The sequence below is a fragment of the Bubalus kerabau genome, chromosome 22 (genome assembly GCF_029407905.1).
Source record: "Bubalus kerabau isolate K-KA32 ecotype Philippines breed swamp buffalo chromosome 22, PCC_UOA_SB_1v2, whole genome shotgun sequence".
Taxonomy (NCBI): Eukaryota; Metazoa; Chordata; class Mammalia; order Artiodactyla; family Bovidae; genus Bubalus; species Bubalus kerabau.
In genome coordinates, this window is record NC_073645.1 from 26,879,493 (window position 1) to 26,906,716 (window position 27,224).

General features: G+C 50.3%; 1 protein-coding gene across 2 annotated transcripts in view; it reads right to left on the reverse strand.

The window, feature by feature from the left end:
- SH3PXD2A (SH3 and PX domains 2A) overlaps positions 1–27,224 on the reverse strand; it is a 248,259-nt gene that overhangs the window by 167,783 nt on the left and 53,252 nt on the right. For both annotated transcript variants that reach the window (XM_055560250.1, XM_055560251.1), the window contains exon 2: positions 20,624–20,704. In XM_055560250.1, coding sequence (XP_055416225.1) covers positions 20,624–20,704 — 81 coding nt within the window. The remainder of the gene's footprint in view (positions 1–20,623; positions 20,705–27,224) is intronic.

Below are 27,224 nucleotides of genomic sequence, written 5' to 3' on the forward strand. Positions count from 1 at the left end.
GTGGGAGCCGGGTGCTGGGGCTGCAAGAGTGAGTATCGGGTGGTGTAAGAAGTTGGCTGGACAGTCATCTGACACAAGAAGGAAAAACTTGGACTTCCTCTTCAGGGCAAGAGGGAGCCCCTGGAGGGTGCTGAGCAGAAGGAACCATGTGAAAGTGGAATTCTGGAAAGACAAGTCTGCCCGGGACATGGGATGGAGCAGTGGGGAAAGAGACATCTGTGTGGGGATGAATTGCCAAAGAAAGCCTGGGACCCGTCCAGGGTGTCAGCGCAGACACTCCCCACAGAGAATAAGGTCACCTAAGGTGAGCCTGCCCACACTGGAGTGGCAGTTCCAGCGGGGTCCTGGCTAAGGTCACTCTGGTCCCTCCTGGGGAGAGGTGTCTCTCTATCCCCTAACCTCACCAGAGACCCCTCACAAGGTCTCAGAGCTGCCTGACACTTCCCTCTCCTGCCTGAACCCCTAAGGACTGTCAACAGAGTGAGAGGGGGGTTTCCCTGGTGGTTAAGAATCCACCTTGCAATGCAAGGGACACAGGTTCCATCCCTGGACCAGGAAGATCCCCACGAGCTGCGGAGCAACTAAGTCTATGTGCCATAGATACTGAGCCTGCACTCTACAGCCCACAAGCCCCAGCTACTGACATCCGTGCACTGAGAGCCTGTGCTCCGCAACAAGAGAAGCCACCTCAATGAGAAGCCCATGCACGGCAATGAAGAGTGGACCCCACTTGCCACAACTAGAGAAAGGCTACATTGCAGCAATGAAGACCCACCACAGCCTAAATTAATTAATTAATTTAAAAAACTAACAGAAAGAGGCCCGCAAGGAGGTGAGGAAGGAGGAAGGGGCCGAAGGAGGGCAGACCTCCACCTTCTCTGTCTGGCTGGACCACACCCCCAGCCCCAGTGTATCTTCATTCTCTCATCCTGATCATCCCTCCAAATGGCCCAGAATTGTGGTCTCCGACCAGCCGTGGGATCAAAGTCAGATCAAAGTCTGGGGCAAAGACAGCACATTCCTGGCAGAGATGAGGCCAGGACAGACCCTCGGTGGTCCTGGGCCCAGGCTGCTGTTCAGACAGTGAGATCTCAGAGCAGGTCCCATGGTGCTGCCTTAACCCTGCCTTCTGGGAAAGAAGCCACGTGGGACGCTCCCAGTGGACAATCCACGTCCTCGCCTTCCTCTCCCTCCCCTTCTCCACGTGTCTCGCTTCCGTATTTTCTTCTCTCTTCCAAAATGGTGAGGGTGCTTCTGGACCCCATCCTCACCTCTCCCCTCCCAGTCTTGTGTAAAAGGAAAACATGAAGAATGGGCTACAGAGGCTGAGATCACCGTGCAGAGTCCAGCTCTTCCCTGTGGCCTGGCCCTAGCAATATGGCACGCTCACTTCCCAGGAGCTTGACTCTCCCCTGCCTGAGTGACTCTGGAGCTATTGGAAGCCACTGGTGAGACCTGGGCTGTCGGGTGGACCTGGCAGAAGCCACACGGGCCCAGGGAGTGCCCAGGGGTGCTGCTGTAGCTGGTGCCTCGGGTCAGTCCCCTGCCCACCTTCCCACATCTTACTCTGTCAGACACCCCACAGCACAAGAGGCCAAAACACACATAAAACCTCTCCAAAGGTTCTGGTGAGGAGAGTGCTAAGCACTTACCATCCCTGATGTTGCTGTAATCTGCCTCCATCTGGCTGTTTCAGCTTTGAGCCCTTTGTTGGTTGTCAGCCTCCCGTGGGACACAAGCCCATTCACGACCTCTGCCCCGCCTGACCTCTCCAGTCTTGTGTCCTGCTACTACTGCGGGTCCCCACACACTGCATGCCCTGCCAGCATCCTCCTTGGATACAACATGCTGTTCCAGAGCTCTGTGCTTTTGCACATTCTGTTCCTCTCTCCTGGAATCCAATCCACCACCTCTGAGGCCTTTAGCCCTCCTTGACTCCTCTAGATTGCTTCTGTGGTTCAGTCACACTTCTAGAGCCGCACTTACTACTATATGGTAATGATTTGTTCATACATCTGCCTCCTTTCAAAAGCCTGTGAGCCTCTTGTAAGCAACTGTGCCCACTGCTCATCACAATGTCTGACACAGAGCTGGGCACACAGCTAGACTACATTTCCCAGCCTTCTTTGCTGGGAATTACAGTCATGTGACTGAATTCTGATTGATGGAATATGAGCAGGGGTGATGTGTACATCCATCAGGCAACCCACAAAATCTCCCTGCAATTTTTCACACTCTCTCCTCCCTCTTTCGCTGGGTGGAAACAGATGCATGGGGAATTGAGTCACCAGACAGGAGAGTCTGGATTCCCTGAGTGACTACTTGGAGTAGAGCTTGTTTTGGTCTATGACACGAGCAAGAAATAAACCTCCATTGTATTGAATCACTGAGAGTTTGTTACAAGGCAATTAACTTGTCCTGACTAATAAAAAGGAGCTCTAAATCAAGGTCTGTTGAACCAAATTGAAGGTTGGGAAAACAATATAAAATGCAGAACTCCCTCCCACTCCTAGATCCAATCTAGTCAGGCATTACTTTCCTACATGACCGAACTATTCCTGAAGCCAAGCCATCACCCCTTCTCCCCCTGCCCTGCCTACCAAATCACACATATAGTATTTAGAATGCCAAATGGAAGGACTGAGAAGGGTGGGGATTGAAGCTTGCCAGATGACCTGTGAAAGTCACAGGTGAATGAGCCCCAACTTGAGATCCTGGTTCCACAAGTTTGTAGAAGGCACACACAGGTACACGGTGAAATTGTGTGGAGGAGCCTCCTCCTCCCCACACAGGGCTCATGACACCTCCGATACATGACCATTTGAGCTCACAGGAACACCTTCAGTGACGAGCGCACCATCCCTCTGAGGCCACTCACACCCACCCTTGGCAGCCCCTGGGAAGTGCTGGAGCAGTGTTCTTCATCAGACTCTCCAGGTCAAATTCCCATCTGATCACAATGGACCATGGCTAAAGGGGAGATTGAGCACATTTGAATAGAAGGAAGAAACAGCAAGGGATGGAGAAGAAGGGCTTCAAATGTATCTTTCCAATACTCCCTGGCCTCACTACTCAAGCTGTGATCCTGAAACTAACCTAAGAGCTGATGGAAATGCAGAATCTCAAACCCCCGGGAGACCTGCTGAATTAGGACCTGCATTTAGACAAGATGCTAAGTAGTTTGTGTACATTAAAACTTGAAAGCCAGGAGTTTGCCACAAGGATTTTAGCTAATCTTTCTCCCCGCACCCCCCCACCGCCCATAAACCAAAGATATACTTTATTTCCACGCATAGACTTTTCTTTCATTTGGTATATTTCTTCCAAGACAAAAAAAAATTTTTATAGCATTATTTATTTTACAGAAATACACAAAAATATTTTGTGTAAGTAATATATATATACATGGTAACAAAACTTCAAATTCTTTCAAAATATAAGAGTTTAAACTGGAAAATAAAATTTTCCCCTAGAAAATATGACGTGTATTCTTCTGTCACTAATCTGTGTTATCCCAAAGAAAACGTTACTAAAAACAAGAAGGGAAATACGGAGCGAAAGAGGTACTTCAAACCTCGTTCCCATCCTCTCTCTTATTAGAACATGATTTTTTAATCTTTTATACAAAGATAATTAGCTATTTAATCATGCATTTCTTACAGATAAGAATATCTTCAAGTGGAAGATATTCTTGTTGAAACCTGTGATTCAGGATAAGCACAGGATTAAGAGTAGAGAAAACCAACTCTGTACTGAAAGAGGTAAAAAAGTCTCATTGCAAAAGTCATGTGGAAAAGGAGATGTGGCCATCTTTGGAAAGATCAACCAGAAGTATTTAAAAGAACATTCAACCCAAAATACATACTATTTTCATTATTAGAAAACTTGCTTTCATTAATCTCTCTCCCTCTCTGTTATATTCTCTGTTCTCTCATGTAAGACCTCCTGTTCAACAGATACTGACTCTTCTGGGTTGATCGTCTATAACTTTTCTTCCAAGTTTTGTATTTTAATCTTTTAGAAAATTTCTTTATCCCTCCCCCCAGACCCTCTACTGAATGTCTTATGTGGCAATGACATTTTTGATTTCATGTTTAGTATTTAGTATTTCACATTTAGTATTTCACTTTTAGTATTCTTTGCATATTTTTTCTTAGCATTATATTCTCACTTTCCAGATGCACCTTGTTCTCGAATTTGTCACTGTTGTTTTCTAGTAGTTTTAAAGTTGAAAGTTACTTTCTGTTCCAGCTAATCCTTACAAGTGTTCCCAATGGCAAGTCCAGTCTACAAGCAAAGACGGACGCCCACCAGGGGGAATGGGAGTTATGCAGCAGATCTCATCTTTGGCATGGAGCAGAAGGCTGCGGGTCTCTCTCGCCCATTCCCTTCTCTCAGTGCCAGCTCACCACACACCCAATCCATTCATTTGATGACAATTTCCTGAATATCTGCTCTGTTTCAGGCACTGTTCTAGGCACTGGGAAAACAGAAGTTGATGAACAAGCAAGATTTTGCTCTCCTCAAGCTCACATTACAGCAAGAACAAGACATAAACAATAGACAAAGAGTTAAGAAGATAATTTATCACAGAGATAAATGTCTTGAAGATAACAGAATGTGACAGTGTGACAGGTGCATCTGTGCTAAGTCGCTTCAGTCATGTTGGACTCTGTGGGACCTCATGGACTGTAGCCTGCTGGGCTCTTCTATAGGATTCTCCAGGCAAGAATACTGGAGTGGGTTGCCATTGCTCCTCCAGGGGATCTTCCTGACTCAGGGATCGAACCCAAGTCTCTTGCATCTCCTGCATTGGCAGGTGGGTTCTTTACCATGAGCGCCACCTGGGAAGCCCAGTGCAACAGGGCTGGGGGGCTTTCGGAGGAAGTGATCAAGGAAGGCCTGTCTGGGAGGTGCCACAGGAGGTCTGAAATCCTGAAGGAGTTGGCTGCTTGAAGACCTGGGGGAAGGGCATTCCAGGCAGTGGCAAGAGCAATGGCGAAGGCCCCAAGGCAGCACTGCACGGGTGCCCCAGGATCGAGCAGGTGATCTGAGAGCCAGGGAAGGAGGCGGCAGGGGACAGGTCTGGAAGAGCAGGTGGGTGGGGTAAGGAATTGGGAGTTCATTCCCAAAAGAAAGGAAGGCTTTCAGAAAGGTTATAAAATGGGGGTGTTATACAATCTGATTTATTTTTAGAAGGATCTCTAATGGGTGGGAAGACAAGAGCACAAGCGGGGAGATCCCCAAGAAGGTTGGTTCATCTGCCAGGTGGAATGTGATGGGGCTGGACCAGGGTGGGGGCAGAGTGGACAGAGAGGAAGAGTGCGGAGCTGGGCTCATTTTGAGGATGTGCAGACTTGTCTTTGAGCAGGATATGGACAGGGACGGGCCAGGTTGGGGGTGGTCCCAACTGGATTTGAATTCCTTTGGCACCTCAGGTACTCCTAACAGCTGCCCTGGGGGGCCCAAGCGCCCTGATCTGGCTGATGGCATCCAGGGCCAATGCTGGGTCACTGCTCTGATGACTCCCTTCCTGGTCACTGAGGTTGGCCATTTAGCCCACAGGAGGCAGCAATCATATATGAACGTGAGAGTTGGACCATAAAGAAGGCTGAGTGCTGAAGAATTGATGCTTTCGAACTGTGGTGCTGGAGAAGACTCTTGAGAGTCCCTTGGACAGCAAGGAGATCCAACCAATCCATCCTAAAGGAAATCAACCCTGAATATTCATTGGAAGGACTGATGGTAAAGCTGAAGTTCCAATACTTTGGCCACCTGATGCAAAGAGTTGACTCACTGGAAAAGACCCTGATGCTGGGTAAGATTGAGGCCAGGAGGAGAAGAGGGGGACAGAGGATGAGATGGTTGGATGGCATCACTGACTCGAGGGACATGAATTTGAGCAAACTCCAGGATACAGTGGAGGACAGAGGAGCCTGGCATGCTACAGTCCATGGGGTCACAGAAAGTCAGACATGACTTAGCAACTGAATAACAACAAGGCTTTTTCCCCCTTCTAGAGGCCCTTTAGGCCAAGGGTGTCCTAGTGTCTCTTCACAACTTGCAGAAGGGGAAGCAAGTGGGGCCCAGAAGAAAAAGAGAAAAGTCCCCGAAGCAAAAACTCGCACTCAGGCAGAGTTGCCAGGGGAGCCTAGACAAGCAGCCCATGCAGTGAGGCGAGCCACCCAGGCCAGCCCTGCCCTCCCCAGGCTCTGTGGCCAGGCCAGCTGGTTTAATGAGGCTTTCCTGGTGGGGAGAACCTGACTCCTGCCAGGGAACCAGGAAACGCAAGAGGAAGAGCTCCCCACGGAGCCCACCCTGGTGCCCAGCTGCAGGCTGCCGGTCCAGGTGGCAGTGCTGCTGCCGACCCAGGTGATGGCTTCCGCTCGCGACCTCATAAACTCGGCAGCTGCCCACTTAGCACCAGGTGCGGGAGGAGGAGGAAGGGCTGAGGGGGAAAGGGCTTGGCTGCTTGAGGCCTGCCGGCACCCGCAGCCCTCCCTGCCCAGCTCCGTCCTCCACGAAGCCGGGATCCCCCAACCGTGATAGGGGCAGGCAGTCCTGCCTCCACACCTTCACACACTCAGGGGTCCACACAGGTGGACTTCTTCTCAGTCCACCAAACCAGCCCTTCCCCTAGACCCACCTCCAGTTCCACCTTCTCGGTAAGACCCGAGGCAGGAGGACAGGAATCTAGCATTTATCAGACACCTCCTCTATTGGCACCATTTTATTTCTTGGAAAAAAAAGTATTTGATGTCAAGTATGTGAAGTGAAAGTCGCTCAGTCGTGTCCGACTCTTTGCAACCCCATGGACTGTATAGTCCATGGAATTCTCCAGGCCAGAATACTGGAGTGGGTAGCCTTTCCCTTCTCCAGGGGATCTTCCCAATCCAGGGATCAAACCCAGGTCTCCCGCATTGCAGGTGGATTCTTTACTAGCTGAGCCAAAAGGGATGTCAAGTATACCTCCATTTAAAATAAGCGTGTGAATACAATGTGGCAAAATGTAAACATGTGTTAATGAGAAGATCCACTGATATATTATAGTATTTTCTGCAGGATTAAAAAAATTCATAATTAAAAAAATAAACAATAGAAAAGAAGAGCTGACTGGCTGCAATGCAGAGAAGCAGCTGGAAGGGGCCGGACTGGAGTGCTGGGAAGCCTGGTAACAAGGCTGTGGATGTGAGGGAAGAATCAGGAGGGCTTGGCCAAAGGGCCAGGGGCAGAGAGGAGGGCTCTGCAGGGGTGAGAGATGGTGCAGTGACTGAGAGAGGGAAGGAGAGAGGAGGGGAAGGAGGAGGGAGGCACTTAGGTAGGGGCTGGGTGTGGAACAGGCTGAGCTGCGGGCATACGTGTGACTTATACGCGGAGAGGCCTCCAAGAGTCAGCCTGTGGTCAGCTCATGGTCATCTGTCTCCACCCTCTCAATCCCGCCCTGGACCCAGTGGCTGGCCCCTAGCAGGTGCTCAGCAAACACAGTCAGGTGCTCACCCCCACCTGCCTTCTAGCCGACGACAGAGGCTGGGCCCAGAGAACTTGCCCTCACTGAGAGAAGTGGCCTGGGGAGAGTGGAGCCCTGCCCAAGCTATTCGTGGTGTCCTATCTAACCCCGATCCCTGACAGCTGGTGGGGTATTTTGGGGACCAGCCTGACCCTGCAAGGGCCACTCCCTGGTCTGGGCAAATGCCCCCTGCTCAGCTATTTCTAGTGGGGACAGCAGCAGGGGAGGGTGGCCCTGGAGGAACAGCTAGCACAGGGCAGGAAGGGATTAGGGGAGGGAACGGAGAGGAGAAGACCCTCTGTCCAGCCAGAGAAGGGGAGGAGCCAGCCTGTGGCTCCTGCCCTCCCTGTGCCCACCCCAACCACAGGAACCCAGAGCCCAATTCTCTGGGCAGCCTGGGTGAGGGCTGTGAGCAGGCAGGGGGAAGTGGGGAGAGCCAAGCTGGCCATCATGCGTGCCCTCTGGAAGCAGGACCGCCCCCCCCCAACCAGGGTGTCAAGGCTGTCACTGGATTCTATACATAAGCCATCATCAGGAAAAAGGTTAATTTTGAGGCCCCAGAGTCCCTGAGAAGGGGAAGCAGCCCCACTCTCCACCACAGGCTTTTGCCCTTGGGGGTGCAGACTTGCCAAGCCCCCGCTCATTGCAGTCAGGTCTGACCCCATACAGACTAGGGCCAGGCCCTCACCTGCCCTTCTCCCACATGCCGGCTTGGGACCTGGCAGCATCCCCGAGGAAGAGATTCAGACGAGAGAGACCCAGAGACTGACAAAGACATACCAGAGCCAGAGGAAACGCCTCCAGAAAGGAGGCTGGGGAAAGGCCACAGCGATGAACAGAGCCATGCCCAGGGACAGGCCAAGACTCAGAGACCCTTGGGAGACAGAGAGAGAGAACAGACAAACTGGGGAAAGAGAGAGGCAGAGAGATTCCCCACTGGGGGAATCCAAGACTCAAGGGAAAAGGAAATGAGCAGATGCAGAGAAATGGACAATTTCTCTTGCTCTCACTCTTGGCCCAGCCCAGACCCTCCCCAGCCTGGGCAGGGGGTCAGGGCAGCACCCACCTCCAGCAGCCAGCTCAGCACCACCTGCTCTGAGGCGGAAGCCTTCCTGGCAAGTGAGGGAAAGGACCCCCCCTCCTCTCTGAGATGCTGGGGTCTCCCAGGCTGGCTCTGCAGTGCTCTGGCCCATGCAGGGGCCACATCAAAGTTACAGGTTAGAGTGGACAGAAGGGTTCAGCGTGTGGATCTCAGAGCTAGACTGCCGGTCTGGGTCCTGGCCCCTGCAGGCGGAGAGCGTGGTTTTGCAGCTCCATCCGTCCTCACCTCAGTTCTCAACTACACAGCCAGGAAACCCAGGTATTTCAAACTGATGCAAAGTGTCCCCTTAATTCATTACACGATGGATAAAATCTAACGGTTTTGAGTCCTCCTACGTGTGGTAGATTTCCTGGCCGGGATCCCCTGGTCCTTGTCCCTGCCCCAGTGCTCTGCGAGATGGAGGGAGGGGTGGGCAGGACCCAGCACACACAGAGAGGGCTTCCTCTCCACCCTCCCACTGAGGATTCCTCCTCACAAGGTTCCAAGATGAGGGGTGGAGCCCTGGGAATCTCAGGATAAAAACAACCCGGTCTCCTTGGGGAGCCAGCCGGGACAGCCTTCACCAGAGATGGAGAGCAACCGCTCCTTAGGAGACCAGACCGGCACTGTCTCTCTAAGAGTGAAGAAAGGCCGCTTGTCGAACACCAGAGCCTCCCAACTCCAGCTATACACCAGCCTCATACTTCCTGTTTGGGTGGATTTTTTTAAAGGTATATCTGAATGTGGTCCATTTAGCCCCAGGGACGCCCCCACACCCGCCCCATTCCTAGCCTCCGCCCCAGCAGCCCCCCCACACCCTCACTGAACTCAGCCTTCCAGCGTGGCTGAACCGGCCACTTTGTTCTGCTGGGCACCAGATAAATGTTCCCTACTTAGCAGACGGAGCCAGACCCTGGCTGGTGTGTGGGGCTGTCTCTTGGCCAGCCCTGGAGCACTTCTTTACTGCAGCTTGGGGGTGCCTAGGACCCTTTCGTAGCTGGGAAAATGTTTCCCCCGTCTGGGCTGGACAGGATCAGTGTTCACAGGGCAGTGATCGCCATCCTAGTGATGCTCCAGAGCTGCTCCAGGCTCAGCAGGAAAGGTTGCCTGTGTCTTGTCTCCTGGAAATGTCGTGAGGACTCTATGAGGCTACTTCTGCAATTAGAGTCATTAGCTCAGTCGGTAAAGAATCTGCCTGCAGTGCAGGAGACCCGGGTTCGATCCCTGGGTCAGGAAGATCCCCTGGAGAAGGAAATGGCAACCCACACCAGTATCCTTGCCTGGAAAATCTCATGGACAGAAAAGCCTGGTGGGCTGCAGTCTGTGGGGTCACAAAGAGTTGAGCATGACTGGGTGACTAACACTTAACTTACTCAGCAGATGAGAAGGCTGTCTCCTGGAGGCCAGTAACGGCTCAGTGTCACACAGCTGATAAGAGGTGGGGCTGAGGTCACACTCATGTAAGTCTGTCTGACAACAAAGCCTGAGTGTCCCACCACCAGGACAAACTGCTCCACTCAGAAAGTGGGGGAGTTGGTTCCAGGAACCCCATGGGCTCTTCTGGAGCCTGATGTCACCACCCAACTGTGAAGGTCTCTGAGGAACGAAAATCTTTTTCCTTGGCTCTAGCTAAAATTTGAATAAAAAGGAAAGAACTCCAAGTCTCCAATAACTCGTACAATGGCCTGGCCTGAGGAAATGGCCCTGAGATGCTGGAATGGCAGCCCCTAACATCACGTGGGGGCTGGGGGCCACCAGAGTGGTGGGGAGCCAGTGAGGGAATCAGTGTCGCTGGCACCTCTGGCTCACCTGGGGTCTGTCTTCCCGCAAACAAGCCCATAGCTCAGGCTCCCACAGTTTACCCTGGCTACCCCAGGTCCCCAAGAGGCAAAAGCAAAACCAGCTGCTGCTACTCGGGGGAGGGTGCATGGATGCTGAGAGCTCAGCAAGTCTGCTGGGATGCTCAAGTGGCAGGCCTGATTGCAGGGGTCCACACCAGGGGTTGCTCACTCATTCCATGCCTTCTGCCCTACCCTGATTCTCCCACCAGCTGAGAGCTCTGGCTCAGGCCAAGGCTGCCAGCCTGGCTTTTCCACCCAGGATGACCCCGACTTTTCCCCTTGGGATCCCTGTAACCAGGCCTTGTGCAGGCATGTAGCTGGCACTCCTCCAAGGTGCCAAGATTAATCTGAAATTCCTTCCTGTGGGAAGGGAGTGACTTGGTCACAGCTAAAGGCTTCACAGAGCAAACACGTACACACCACTCACCTGGCCACCACCATAGATCTTCCTTCCCTTCATTCTCCAGTTTGAAGGGGACATTTGCCCCCATCCATTTCCCAGCCAACTTTCCCATGGTTATACAAGAGGGGTCGATGGGGGTCTGGTAGGGGCAAAGCTGGGTTTTTCTAGGTCATATCTTGCAGCCTGAGACCAGAAGAGGAGGGAGGTGAGGGCGGCAAGGCCTAACATAATACCCAAACACACCCTGCCATGACACCCTCATGCCAGGAAACAAGGCACACACCTCAGAGCAGTCAGGCAGGTGGTGTGGCCTGACTCAGATGCTGCTTCTGGCAAAGCTGGGGTTTATCAGCCAATGAGAGAAGTGGGCAGCGGCAGGTAGGACATGGATTGAGCTTCAGGCAGCAGCAGGTTGGACCTTTCTGGGAGCCGGAGAGAAGTCTTCTGCTGAGCACAGGCCACTTCTCGCCGGGGAGAGTGAATGGTTGCCCTCCCCTGCGCTCCAAGAGCTCTCTTGATGATGCAGTGGGGGCTTCCTGCCCTCCTCAGCCAAAACAGAAAGAAAACTTCTGGAAGGGAGGCTAGAATTCCACACTGGAATGAGAACTAAAGCTACAGCACCCGAGTCCTAGTCTTGCTGACACTTTCGGCCCCTGTGATGTAGAAGAGCCACTTCCCCCTTGTAGGGCCTCATTTCCTCATCTGTCAAACAAAGGAAATGGACTACATCAGGGGGTGGCCAATAGTTTCATCTCAAGGTACCACTGCCAATTGATAGGTAGTGTCTTCCTGAAGCTATTTGGGGTTTTGTTTTTAGAAAGACTCTGAGATCCCAGGCTCCATCCAGATCAGTGAACAATGTCAGCCATTGACAGAGGATGAGAATGTACCATAATCGATTAGTGATGCCTGTCATGGGCACCAGGCCAGAAAGTGGCAACATGAGTGCTAGATATGCTATCTTCCTGGTAGATGATTTCTACCCTAATTCTCCAGCAGATCTGGTTAAAGCTGGTTGGCAAGCATGTACCTCCCATTTTATGATATTTGCACACAGCTGATTTCTCTCCCTGAAAGACACGTTTTCATCCACCCTGCAGGACAGTCACTGGGGGAGCAGGCAGCCCCCTCTAAGCCCCTCAGTGTCCACCCTCACCAGATTTCACCCAGAGGCTGTTCGTGCCAAGATTTACCATCTAGAGGACATTACAGCTTTTTTTTACAATTTTCGTCAATGTCTACATTTTCCCTTGCCATGTGACAATCCCACCTTGACCCTGAGAGAGGATGAACCCAGAGAACAAGGCAGAGGTGGCTCCCAACTCCTTTGTGGTTCCAGGGAGGGTCTTGCCAGACATGGTTTGGTCCCTGAGGAACTCCTCTGGAGACGTGTGCCAAGATCACCTACAGATCATTGGTCAGGAAGACGAATTCACCAAACACGTGCAGGTACCAAAACAGGCACTCACAGACCAAGTACTCATCTGTATAGGAAAAGATTAATTTCCCCAAGTCAGTTGCAGCATGGCGAGGACCCCACAGCTCTGGGCTGCTTCAGGCCTTCAGACAAGCCCCTCTCTTCTCTTTGCACCCTTAGGCTCTGCCCAGGGCAGGCGGTGGGGGTGGCTGACAGCATGCACCTGGCACAGATGTGCAGAGACCCTCTCCTATGTACCCTGCCTGCGGCCACCTCTCCCCATCTATCCTGGACCTGCAAGAACCCTCCTGTATAAGGTCATTCCTAAACCCATGGAGTTGGAGAAACTGCACAAGAAGGCATCATTGTACAAACCATGCAAATTCCATCTACTTAGAGCAGAAAAAAATAAACCCGCCTTCAAGTTTATAGATAAATAAATAAATCCGCCAAGCAACCCAGGAGTCCAACTCAGTGGTCAACGGCTTTCCATCCTGAGCTGGCCTGGAGATGCCACTTTCCCAGGCCTTCCCGCCTAACACTCCCTGGAGAACAGACACCCCACCGCACCCCCCCACCCCGCCCATCCTCACCCCTATGCTAGGCAGAACTGCCAAAGTGGAAATCAGTAGAGACAGAGAGGAAGCTGGAGTTCACCCTCAGGCCACAGGGCCAGATGAAAGGGAGCTGCCGAGGCAGAGCCAGCTCCTGGGGGAGGGGAGGCCAGCCACAGAATTCTCAGGAGCTATTCACAGGGCTCCCTGAATCCCCCTGTGCCCGTCAGGAATCTGAATGATGCCTCTTTCCAAGGGCAAGGAGAAACTGTTGATCAATTCTTACTTTCTAAACAGCTGTGTTTTCCTAACAGAGGAAGGTGGGTTGATAATTAGTTACACTTTGGACGTGAAAGAGTTATCTGTTAAACCCTTACCACCACCACCTGCCTCTCTCACAGACAGAGGCGGCAGACATAACTACTTCGTGAAAGTGAAGTATAAACTTCATTTGGTGAAAGTGAAGTATAAATGGGGCACAGGAAGAAACCTTGGCCTCCAGCTAGAGTGGGGATGTCCAGCTATTTTTCTCTTGGAGTTACGTTTCTGAGGACCTAACTGATGAAGGCTCAGCTTCTCTGTCTAGGGGTTTCACACCAGTCACTATTCTCAGAGCTTTCTTTACATGGATTGTCTCATTTCATTCCTTCTATCCTACCCATGAGGCAGATATTTTTATTATCCCCATCACACAGATGAGAAAACCGAGGTACAGAGAGGTTAAATAACTCACTGAGGGTTATATACAGCTAGTAAGTGATAGAGCTGGTCTTGGAATCTAACCTCTCTAGCCCTGGATTACCTACCCTTAACCACCACACTCCACAGCCATGAAGCTCTCAGTGTGGTTCATCATGACACAAGAACCACCACCCAAGCGTCTCTTGGCCCAATACACACATGTTCATGTGCTGTATGCAATATTTGAACACAGGATTCCAGTTTGACAAGATAATTTGGACACGTCCCTGGGGTTTGCTGTAATGGAGTCTAATCAGTTTCATTCCACAGGAATGATCTAGAATGCTGGTTCAGTAAATATGAGGTAATATGATTTTAATCATCATTTTCACTTTATCTTGTTAGATATGTTCTTCATGTTTATTTTTTTTAACCTGTGTGTTTTCTGTCCCATTATACTATAATGTATGCTATGGTTTTTCTAGTAGTCATGTACGGATGTGAGAGTTGGACCATAAAGAAGGCTGAACGCTGAAGAATTGATGCTTTTAAACTGTGGTGTTGGAGAAGACTCTTGAGAGTCCCTTGGACTGCAAGGAGATCAAACCAGTCAGTCCTAAAGGAAATCAATCCTGAATATTCACTGGAAGGACTGATGCTGAAGCCCCAATAGTTTGGCCACCGGATCCGAAGAGCTGACTCTTAAGAAAAAACTCTGATGCTGGGAAAGGTTGAAGGCGGGAGGAGAAGGGGACGACAGAGGACAAGATGGTTGGATGGCATCACTGATTCAATGGACATGAATTTGAGCAAGCTCCAGGAGATGGTGAAGGACAGGGAAGCCTGGCGTGCTGCAGTCCATGGGGTCACAAAGAGTCGGACATGACTGAGGGACTGAACAACAACCTCCACAAACACTGTAACGACCAGGAGAGACATAGTTTATTTTAGACCTCCCGCTTTTCCCACCTCCTCCCACAGGTATCCTTTTAATTATTATATATAAATGTTGTAAATAATATATGAACCCATTCTCCTTTTTTTAAAAAAGTAAAACATTACAAAGAAAGCTAAGATTCCCCTTTAACCAAGCCCTTCCTCCTACCCATGTCCCCAAACCTCTTTCAGAGATAACTCCATTACCAATTTGGAATGCATCCTTCCAGACCTTTTAAGAATAATTATGTATTTATTCTGTGTATGTATTTGTAAAAGATATATCTTGTTTTTGCATAACTACTGTCATACAATTTTTTGAAACTTGCATCGGTCATTCATTAACATTTCTTAGTGCTCCATCCACAGGACAATTTCATTTTTTTTGACTGCTGTACGAAGTGGTATGAGACAACAATTTACTTAGGCACCCTCTATGTTCCCATTTTTGCCGTGGCAAACAATAGGAGGCTTCCTGGGATAGGGAACTGATCTCGGTTAAGGTCAGTGTTCTTGTCTGTCTGGGGCCTGTGGGCAATCACAATGAGCCTCAGCTCATTGCACCGCTGGTTCTAGAACTGCCACACTAGGTGCTGGAACTCTCCAGAATCCTGGGTATAAAACTGTTCTTAGAACTTGGCAAGTTACCTCCTCCAGGCTTTAGTCTAGGGTCAATGATCTCAAACAACACAGGGCTTGCTTTGATGACTAAAAGAGCCGGCAAGAAAGACACCTCCCCCAGACACCTCTTCTACTCTCAAGTTGACCCCTGCACACACCAGGATCACCCCAGTTTGACCCGAGCAGAGGCCTGCTCTGGACACCAAACTAAACTAAAGTTCATATAAATTTAATGAATAGAAAAATGAGCATAGATGTTTACCAGTGAAATGATGGACTGGAAGTAGAATTCTAATTATAAAAATGCCGTGATCCTATGACTCTCCATACATTACATCAGAACATGTCCCCCGTCACATACACATCCCTCCTAAGGTCGGTTATTAACGATTCAAGGATTATAGTTTTCCTCACCCATCATTAGCCTGGCTTTTGGAGGACTGTGTGACCCTGGGTGGGTAAGTGGGTGGACAGGCTGGAGAGACGAATAAGGAAGAGAGATAAAAAAGATCTTCAAAATAGGTTAAGTCCTTTAGAGCAAACCTGAACAGCTTTCTTAACTCTATCTTCCAAACAGCGTGGGGGAGGCTAAAGGGCCTCTCCCTGGTCTGGTCAAATATTGATCCTGTGCACTCACTGGCCGGAGTTCAGACTAAGGGGCCAGCAGCACTATGGAGTCAATGTTTGCAGAGCAATTATTGCATCCCCGCGTCTTGTAATCAGATTGTGAAACAACCTTCGATGGAGCCGGAGCCTCAGAGAGCCTTCCGGTCCTTCCTCAATGGGGCCAGGCCTTGGAGGAGACACTTAACAGTGAAGGAGCTGTGCGAGGAAATTTACAGAGGCTGGAAATATGGTCCAGCGCCAAAAATAAGGCAACTTAAGAGCATCTGCAGGCCTTCTCCCTCCTCCTTCTCCCCTTAACTCCACCTCCACGTCCACCTCCTATAACCCAAGATCTTTATAACCAAACAGGCCTCCACATCAGACACTGTCCCCGCCGGCTCCCTCTGGGACAGGTCCCTTTCCTGGTCAGATAGGGCTGAGTGGTGAATTATTTTTAGAAGAAACCAATTTCCACTTGGAGACCAAGAGCCTCTCCTCTATCTGTTCCCAATGTGACATCTGAAATGCCCTTAGAAGCCCTCTCTAGTAACTGACCTGGTTTCCAGAAGAGGTGTTTGGAAGAGTTGTTGAATTTGAACTGTCTATGGATATGGCAAGTCATGGCGGAATGCAGCCTGCCTCCTGCTGCAGGGGCCCTGGAAGATGTTAGAGGACAACTGGGGAGGCCTTGGGAAGTGGCAGAGCATTCCTGGGTGGGCATAAAGCCAGATGGAGCCTGTTGCGTGTCCCAGATGGTCAGAGGCAGCCCAGACAAACAGAACCTCCTGAGATGATAGAAAAGTTCTGTATCTGCTGTAGAGCACTGTGCTCTAGAGCCCAAGAGCTGTGACTCCTGAAGCCCGCACACCTAAAGCCCATGCTGTGCAACAGGAGAAGTAACGGCAATGAGAAGCCTGAGCACTGCAACGAAGAACAGCCCCCGCGGGCCGCAACCAGAGAAAGCCTGCACAGCCGTGAAGACCCAGAACAGCCAGATAACCAAGTAAATGAAAAATTACTTAAAAAATTAAACTTAATTTTTAAAATTTATGTTTTTTAATTAACTTAAATGTAACTAGCCACATGTGGCTAGTGGCCACTGCGCTGTATAGCACAGGTCTAAAGGCTCCATATCTGGTGCTTCCCAGCGGGCAGGAGAAGGAGCTGGGCTCAGGGCGCAGCCTCCTGGGTGAGAAGGAAGGAGAACCACTGAGTCTGAAGGCTCAAGGCAGAAGACACAGGGAGAGAAGCTGTGGGGCAGAGTAGAGGGTCCTTTTCTAGTTCCCTTGGAAGGGTTTGAGGTGGGTGTGAATGACCAAGAAGGTGATCAGAATTGTATATGTACATTCATGCATGTCTGAAAGGATGTACAAAAGAAACTCTGATCCCCAAAATAAAGTATAAGAACTCACTGATTTGTCAGATAAACTAACTTCTTCAGGGAAGCCTGCTCTTCTAACAGAGTATAACGTTTCCCTAGAACATGTCTATAGTGCTTTTCTTTGCAGCATTTATCATAGTATAAAATAATATGTATGTATATTTTAAACTAAAACCTGTCTTCCCTCACTAAGCTGTAAGTCCCATAAAAGCAGTAACCAGATCTGCTTTTGCTCACCAATAAATCCCCACCCAGAGCCTGGCATCGTGCCTGGGACATAGAAGGTAGGCACTTAAGACTGGATGGATTGAGGATGGATGGATGGATGGATGGATGGATGGACATATGAAGAGCAGGCAGACAAGCAGACATAAATGAAAAAAATATGGCATAAGTTAGGGACACATTTTACCCCAATAACTATAAATCTCAAAAAGCAACCAAATCCCCTCTACCTGGAGTGGGGGTGGTTGGCTCTATCACTCTTGGCTTCCGTCACCAATCAAAACCATATGTGCATCTTCTTAGCTGCCCCCTCGCAAGAATGTTCTTTCCTTCCTCTCCATCCCTCAGCACATTACTTGTACCTCAATCTAGTATTCATTTCATCTATAGTGGATTTAATTGCTTAAAAGCCTATTTCCCCCATCAGATACAGACCTCTAGAAAGACAGGACCTTATTCTCAACTGAATGTCCCTCAGCCTGGGCCACTTCTGCTCTGCAAAAGTGCACATGTGGTGGAGGCCTTGCTTGCTTGCTAAGTCACTTCAGTTGTGTCCGACTCTGTGCAACCCCATAGATGGCAGCCTACCAGGCTCCTCCGTCCATGGGATTCTCCAGGCAAAAGTACTGGAGTGGGGTGCCATTGCCTTCTCCAGGTAGAGGCCTTATCAAAGGCCCATTCACTCCAGCCTTGGCTTCCTCATCTTTATACTTCCACCCTCATCATGCACAGTCAGCCTAAGGCTGCCAGATGTAGCAAGTAAAAATACAGGACAAAGGATAAAATATTAATCTCAGGTAAACAATGAATAACTTTTTAGTATACCTCCTGCAATATTTGGGATATAAAGTATATGATCCCCAGGAAACTCAGAACCATGAGGTAGTAAAGCCAGTTAAGCAGCTTTCCCCAGGCTGGCTTAGTCAGCCCAGGACTTCCAGGGTTCCAATGTGGAGCTCAGCCTACCAGGGGAGGAGCAGAAGGATTCTGAGAGCAGGCCCCTGAGGGCCACACCTCCATTCCCAACTCACTCCGTCCTGCCTGAGTGGCAAACTCCAGAGAGAGCCTGTGGGGCTCTGAACACTCTGACAGAGGACTGGGCACTGCTCGGCTCCTCAGCAGAGTGAAGCCAAGGGCAGGAAACAAGAAAGCAATACCGTGACAGGAGGTACTAAGCCCCCACACCCTTCAACCAGGCATCCCAGCAATCTTGTCACCATTAACACTGAGAAACGTACTAGACAACCATGTGTCAGGAGAAACATGGATTCACTCATTTAATCCTCACGACAACCCTACTGGGTGGGTACCATTAGAATCTTCATTCTACAGATGAGAAAGTGGAGAAGTTAAGGAACCTGTCCGGAGTTAGAGTGACAGAGCCAGCAACTGGCCCCAGGAAATGCATCCCCAGGGCCTCAGCTCAGAACTGAGATCTGAGAGCCACCAGTGACCAGAGATGGAATTAGCAATGCTGTTTATTCTTCGTCTTTTAGGAGCCGCCATATTAAAATCAGAGATCTTGATAAATGAGAAAGGCTTTCTGAAATGAATGCCACTATATGTCCTTATGTCAAGTTCTGAAAGATACTTGGTTGAAAGGTTAAATTCCAAAGAACCACCCTTTCAAACTGCATCTACAGGGTGGCGATGACCCATGTGGACAGGCCTGGTCATGCTCATGACTAGGGCCAGCGCATCACATAAGCGGCTTCATGCCATGTGTCCCCTCTCGACACACAGGAAATGAGCCCTCCAGGCAAGGGAGAAGTGGGGGGAGCAGCATTCCTTTCTTGTGAGATTCTGTAACTAGGGAGGGGGTGGGGGAGTAGAACAGAAAAGGGGGGAAGAAAAGTTCTGATTTGAGAGTTTCCGCTGGCTCTCAGACCCCTTCTGGCTCATCAATGAGTCCTTTCAGGGTTCCCTCTCCCCAACTAAGTGATCATTTCCTGTCCAGCACACTATACCCATTGAGGGGGTATCAGCAAATTCCAACAGTTTACACCAGAAGGACACAAGGAGACTGGACAGGAATTGATGAGGGAAGAGGAGGAAGTGAGAAGGGTAAGGAGTGGCTCGCAATCCCATATTGTCGGATTAAGAGAGGATTTGTAATGCAGGAAGCTGGCTCACCTCTGGCTCATCTCATAGGCAGAGCCATAAGGACAATGGGATAAAATCAAGTACTTGGAGGTAAACGTGCAAGCCTGGCATCTCCAAGATGACTCACCACCAGAGGAAGAAGTGGACCTCGGTTGTGAGGGCCAGCTGTGGATGTCCCTTCTTTGTGTTTTTAATAGGCCTAAACCAGGCTCATGGCCCTAAGGAAGAGTCTGGAAGCTCTCAGCTTCTGATAAACAGGGGTGGGCCTGCTAGTGGTCATGTTGGTGTTCATGCCCCTCCAGCCTCGGCTGTAATGATTGGTGCAGAGAGGGCACCTGATCTAAGTCAGGCCAATCAGAGTCTTGCCTGGGGTTTTTCAATTTAGAACTGGGAGAGAGGCAGTCTCTGCTGCTGGAAACCACAAGGTAGGAAATTTGGGAGCCACTGACTGCCAAACCGCTGAGGACAGTGCCCAGAGAGAAGCCAAGACAAGACAGAGGGAGCACAGCCTTGTTTCAGGCATTCTTGGAGCCACTGTCTCACTCTCCCTTCCAACCATCTGGTTGACTGCATAAGCTGCCCTGGTATATCTTTCCAACCAAGTCTCCGTTTCATCTAAGCCAGTTTGAGTGCGAAACTGTTGCTTGTGACCTAAAGAAGCCTAGCCAAATTAACTGACATCAAGGGAGGTGTCTACAGTGGAGCTGTGGGAACAATGTTACCATCCCCCATGTGACATGTCTGGGTATGGGAAAGAGACACACATATTATATATGCATGCAAACAGGACAGCAGAGCCTTATTCAGTCAGACAGACACAGTGGTATGCCCAGTTTGTGTCTGTAGTTGAAGACATTGCTTATTTTCTGTTTCAGTCTTTTCTGTGTGTTTGCTTTTCTTTGCCTACAATGATGTGGTGGCTTGTGTCTCACTCTGTATGTTTATAGACACATGTCTGCTCAGGCACACAGCACCCACGGCCATCTTCCTAGCCTCCGAACGCGTCAGGGTGACAAGGCATGACTGTTAACAGTCATGTTAAGAAGTCAACACAGCCCCAAGTGTCTGTCTGCAACATCCAAGACTGAGCTCAGCCCAGCTTGACTGCCAAGGTGCCCTCCTCCATCCCTCTGTTCTGCCTAAACTCTGACCCTGAGATTGCTGGAAGAGGGTCTCTGGATGAGCGAGGAATGAGACAGGCTAGCCCACCAGAGGCTCAGGCCACTTCATATGGAACCAGGCCCCACCTGAGCTCAGACTCACTCACCTGCAGGTCAAAGAACTTGCTGTACCTCCGGTAGATGGTCTGGGATGTGGAGTCGGACCAGGTCACGTTGATGATGTATACCTGTGGGGGACAGGTAAGAGAAGGTGAGTGGGTAACTAAGGCAGGGCCTCAAGCTGCACCGATCATCATTTCCCATGACTGTGGGTATTCCATACCAAGATCATTCTTTCTCTCATCTTTGTCCCCAGGGCTTTAGCATAGTGTCAGGTATACATGGATGCTACACACATGTCTAAACACATACACACACCTGGAAGGGTATTCAATAAAATGCTAAGGATGATTATATTAGGTGGGTAGGGTTACAAGTGGTTTTAATTTCCATCTTCTTGTTATGTACTTTATACAATGAACATAAATTTGGGCTTGTTTAAAAAAAATGTAAGTAGCTAATTTCCACTGATTCTCAAACTTTACGGTGAATGAGATCCTGCAAAGCATCTTCCAAAATCACAGATGTCAGAACCCCACCCTCCACAATTCTGCATAAGTAGACCTGGGTTTTGGAGGCTCAGCCATCTACATTTTCTTTTGTTAAACAATTTTTATAGAGCAGTTTTAGGTTCACAGAAAAACTGAGCAGAAGGTACACAGGGTTCCCTTCTATCCCCGCCTCCATACTTGCACAACCTCTCCCAGTATCAACACCCCTCACCAGAGCGGTATGTTTGTTGAAACTGGGCGTCTATGTTTTAAACAAACCACTCCAGCTGATTCTGCCTCAGTTGATCCTCGGAACCCACTCTAAACCTGCTTCAGGAGCCTATGAGCATTTCAGAGACGTGTGATTCATCCCGGTGTCCCTGAGTCTTAGCTCTGCGCCCGGCACAGAGTTCGTGCCTAGCAAACACTCTGCCCCATTGAATGACCACACTGGCCTTCTGGCTGAGACACAGATGTGCAGGAGGGAAGTTAGCGTGTGGAAGATCTGTAGACTTTTCTGAAATGAAGGCATTTCAGGACCCCATTCCCAGTGTCACCCCAGTTCCCAGTGCTCAGTCAGGCTCTGGACCACTGACGGCCTCAGGCCACCATGGAAGCCTGCCTGGCCCAGGAGGTGGGCAGGACTGCTGACCGGAGAAGACCCACACAATCTGGCCTATTGTTCGCACCATTTCTGTTCCTCTCACCTAAACCCCCACCAAAGACACGCCTTCCTGGGCGAGGCCTCGGTTAGAGGGAGGGTCCCCCACACAACCTCAGAGCTACTCCTCTGAACTTCCCCCGGTGCCTGCTGTGAGGTCTCCGACCCAGCATTAAGACATTTGCTCCTTCCGCCTTCAGAGCAGACCGGGCAGCTCTAGGTCCCTGCACCAGTCCCCTTGCCAGGATGCCCTGTCCATCCGAATCACCTGGGGAGCTCAGTAAAAATCCCTAATCCCGGGCCTCTGCCTGGTGATTCTGATTCAGGAGGTGTGAGGGGAAATCCACCAGAGAGGGGAACAAAGTAGCCAGAGAAGCCGGGGTCGTGAAAAGGAAGGAACGGGAGCGAAGAGGAGGTGCGTGCGGACACCCTGGCATCAGAGTGGTGGGCTTCACTGCCTGGAGCAGGGCTGTCTGATCTGCTTGGGCCGCTGTAATAAAACTCCACAGACTGGGTGGCTTAGACAACAATGTTTATTTCTTACAGTCATGGAAGCTGGAAACCCCAGATCAAGGTTCCTGGTGGAACCTGCTTCCTGGTCACCTTGTCGTACCTTCGCACGGTGGAGACAAGAGCTCTGGTTTCCTTCTCTTCTTATAAGGACACTAAACTCATCACTGGGGCTCTACCTTCATGACCACATCTGGACCTAATTAATTCTCAAAGGCTCCACCTCAGATACCATCATACTGGGGATCTGGACTTTAACATGTGGACTTAGCAGGAGGGATTGGGGGAGGCACGAACACTGAGTCCACAACAAGGGTTTTGCACACAGGAGTGTGAGGCTGTATGTTTGGCTGCTCAGTTCACAGCCAAGGAAACGAGCCCTGAATCTAGTCCCTTCTCCACTCCAATCTCTAAGTCACAGAGTTAGCCTCGTGCCGTGCGGAGTGTTTGTTCTGAAACGCACCCAAGGAGACAGCTATAAAGCAAAGCAAATACAGCTGAGTGTTGCCACCCTGAAATGGGGTATTTATGACATGTTTTATGTGATCCCAACAAGAAAGAACATTAAGTGAAAAGGCTGTCCCTGTCCTCACAAGCCCAAAATAAACTACTGACATAAATAAACATCCAGGGATATGCTTTACTTTATATCATATATAAACATGTATCTCATACAATAAACTGTAGAAACCATTTAGGTAATGGTTACTATGTGCCAGCACAGTGCAAAGCACTCATATGCATTAGCTCATTTAATCTTCAGCTCAATGAGGTAGCTACCACTGACACCCCCATTTTGCACAAGAGGAAGTTGAGATTCAGAGAAGCCAAATAACTTGCCCAAGGTCACACAGCTAGGAAAATACAGAGCAAAGGATTGAACCCAAGTCCAGCTGAGTTTAATCCCTATGCTCTTAACTACACTGGACTGTCTACCTATATGTAAATTCAGGAGCGGGGATATTTAATCACACTTCGTGATCAGGACTGAATGGCATCTTTTTAAATAAAGTTTTGGGTGATCTGAGAAGTCTGTACAACCCTTGAGGAACACGGAGGGAGGCAGACTAATTCTGAGAGCCTGAGACCAAGAAGAGACAGAACTTGGCCCAGACAGAAGTCAACAGTGAAGAATGCTACAAAACCAGACGGACACAGAGGAAACTCTCATACATAACCGGCTCCACCAACTGTGGCCGGATGCTCTGGGGTTTTTCTGGGGGTTATAGCCCACCCCATCCCCCCTGTTGACTTCCAGCTCCTTGAATCCCAAATTCTGCTGGCTACAACTGCCTTCCACCCACATCTCCCCTTCCTACAGACGTTATGCACAACACGCCAGAAGGAGGCCCCAAATGAGTGGGCCCTCTTGGAAAGAGCCTGCCCTCACTCGCAGGCCATCAGACAGCAGTCTTTCTCCCTGGCCAACCAAGCGGGACCCAGAGGAAGGGCTTAACTGGGCTTAGCATGACCCCTGCTCCATCCTCTCTAGTAATTAGGGGCTTCCCATCACCTCCCAGGGAGAATTAATCACAGGCTTGCTGGCTCCGGCAGCTGGGAGGCCCCTCCTTTTGCAAAGGAGGAACCTAGGACCTAGGATGGCGATTCGCCAGGGAAGAGGCACAGACTCTGGAGTCAGCCACTCTTAGGACCTTCCTTATCATGGCTGTGAGACCTCAGCCCAGCCTCTCAGACCCTCAGGCTCTTCCTCTGCTCTGTGCACACAGCCTCAAAGCTACCGGCCTGACCCACTATGGTGGTTTCATCGCAGGTGTGCTCCCCCTGTAAGTGGCAGAGCGAGGACAGGAGACCAGGCTTCCTAACTCCTAGTCTAGGACTGATCAGCACAGGACCAGGAATGCCTGCCGTTGCTCCTTTACTATTCAAAACGGTCGAAGAGTCAGAGGGCATTGTCGCTATCTAAGACTTGACCTGAACCCACAAGAAAAACTGGCTCTCTGGTGACTGTCCCTTGGACAGCAAGGAGATCAAACCAGTCGATCCTAAAGGAAATCAACCCTCTGTATTCATTGGAAGGACTGATGCTAAAGCTGAAGCTCCAATATTTCAGCCACCTGATGCGAAAAGCCGGCTCACTGGAAAAGACCCTGACTTTGGGAAAGATTGAGGGCAGGAGGAGAAGGGGTGACAGAGGATAAGATGGTTGGATGGCATCACTGACTCAATAGTCATGAGTTTGAGCAAACTCTGGGAGATAGTGAAGGACAGGGAAGCCTGGCGTGCTGCAGTTTAAGGGGTCACAAAGAGTCGGATACTGAGTGACTGAACAACAACTGGTGACTAGATGTGGGAGTGGGGAAATGAGCCCCCATTCCAGGTTATCCCAGACCTCTGGGACTTGCCAGAGCCTCCCACCCCCATGCCCAGCCCACCCTCCTGGACAAACTGTGTAAACCCTGAGCTAAAGAAAGGGTCAGAGGCCTCCCTGGAGGTAAGCCACGGATACCCTCCAGGCCCCTTTCCCTCGTTGTTTGCTGGTCTGCTTGCTTCCAAACCTCGATCATCCTAGATCATCAGCCCATATCATCACAATTCCAGCCCTGCTCCCACTGCCCCACCCCCACATCAGAGTTTCTCAAGCCCGCCTGAGCTGGTTGTGTGGGAAACCCTAGGGATGAACCGCAGAGAAGGAGCAGGTGGAGGGGAAGGGGACAGGGCAGAGGTCACTGGAGAAAGCCAGCTCTGTTTACTGGGTCTGCATCAGGGGCCCAGGTAAACCCTCCTCTGGCTGCAGGAGTGACCAGGATAAGGTTACCCAGCAGCCGGGTCTCAAGAAAGGTTTGCAATTAAACATTCTGCCTGCACGTACTTTACTTGGAGTCATGTTTCCCCGGGTGGAGTTTCCCTTCCTTCTGGATTAAAAAACGCATGGATTCTATTTCCCCATCTCTGGTCATTTCAGGCAGATGGCAAGCATCTAGGGATTGCGTTCAGCCTCCCCCAGAGAGGAAGCCCTAGAGTCTCAAGTTCACCTGCCACACTCGCCCTCCTCCACAGACGCAACTACAGAATCTCTGCGATGCCTCCGTTCCACCAGCCCACCCACTCTGGGGCCATCTTGGGTCGCTTTCCATCTGCTCAGCTCATTAGGCCCAGAAATGTCTGTGGCTTCCAAGACTTCCAAGTCCTGCTCCTTTCAACAAGGAAACACCCTTGATGCAATTCAGACCAGCAGCTCAGCTCCAGAGAACTGAGACTGAAGCCCAGCCCAGTTCCTGTGGAGGGAGGGCCATGCTCAGACCTGGACTGTGACCAATTAATGACCCAAAGCTATGGCCTAATCATTCCTAGAAGGCCTGGGACCTGCCCACGCTTAATTAGAAAGTGCCAGTAAGTACCCACTGCTCCCTTTGCTGATGAAAATTACAGTTAGAGGCAAGAAGCTAGGAAGTGTGGGGAAATCCTCTACTTGGGCACAGTGGCTCAGTTTACTGAGGAGGTCTTATTTTCCCTAAACCCCTGCCAGCTGCCCCTGGCCCTAGACCAAGTGGAAACCCAATGACAACCTTCCTTCACCTGCTCATACCAACACAGGGTGGGAATAGCTGGCGAAGACGAGGGCTGTCGCATATAGTTGTATAAGTTGTTTACTGTCCAAAGACTGCTTGGGACAAGTAGGGGCCAAAAGTTAGCCTATACTCTGCACCCCAAACTGTGCACCACGGCTCTGGGACGCAGGCACACAGAGAAAGGAGTCCCTCCTTCTAATGCATACAGAAATGTTTTAGCCAGGACACAGCACTGTGTCCCCTGGGTAGGTTGTCACTGCTTTCCAGGTCCCTTGAGGTTACAGTATCTCCTCAGGACCCAGTTCCTCCACTTTCCCAGATCTTCCAGATGAACAGATGCTTAATGTTTGGGACAGGCTGCTAAAGGTTATGGCCACAGAGGTCTGAATGAATACATTCCAACAGCCAGGAAAGGGGAGTTCTCATTTAGGGAGCTGATTGCAGCTCTGGCTTCCTGCTGGAGAAGTTCATCATGCCAGCCCACCTAAGGTACCAATTGGATCTAACCTTCTATTCAAAGGGCCCCATGTACTAAGTCCTATGACAGGCAGGGGAGTCTCAAATTAGAACGGGTTGATCCCCAAGATCCAGCTGACCCAGCAGGGCAGAGGATCCCAGGGCTGCCGCTCCCAAGGCAAGGGCTCCACCAATGCTGGGCTAATGCCCCTTCTCCTTCTGCCTGGGGCCCACTGACCCCCACTATTAAGTGGCAGAGACTCCAGTGTCAAAGACCCATCTTGATAACAGTTGGCTGCACCCAATTTGAAAGCCTCCCAGATTTCATCATCTGATGTGGGCCCACCAGCCTAGCAAGTCTGTGGTCCTCTCTTGCAGTCTGTTTCTCACAACTAGCCACTTACTAGCTCTGCCTTTGTTTATTACTTGTTGACTCAGGATGACCCAGCACTGGACACATGCTGTCACCCTGTCCATTTCACTGGGGTGACTATGTCCTCCCAGTCTCCCCATGGGTAGGAACTGTGTTCTCTCACCCCTCTGAGGTATCCCAGGCCTGGCAATCTGCTGGGCACCCTGAAATACGACTGGCTGGCTAATGACTGAAAACCTACTGGGTTTAAAGCACCAAAGGGGTCGCTAGCAGCAACACCTGGGGACTACCCCCACCTCCAGAAGCAAATTCTCAGTGGCCAAGGGGCAGAATATAAATACATAGGTACAAAAGCTTTGCCAACCCACAACCCTGCCAGCAAAATCATGTTCAATGGCCTGTGGCCACCTTGCTAACGTTTCTGAGCACCCTCAGGGTGTAGTCCTCTAAAATTCTGACATCTCCTCTGGAGTGGATGATTATTCATGGGGTGGGGAGGGTAGATGACGCTGCAGATTTGAGCAACAAGCAGCACTTAGAAGCCTGGACTTGGGGGCAACCTCCCCTCTAAAGCGCACACATGCACACATACACACACACACACACACACACACACACAGGTTCAGT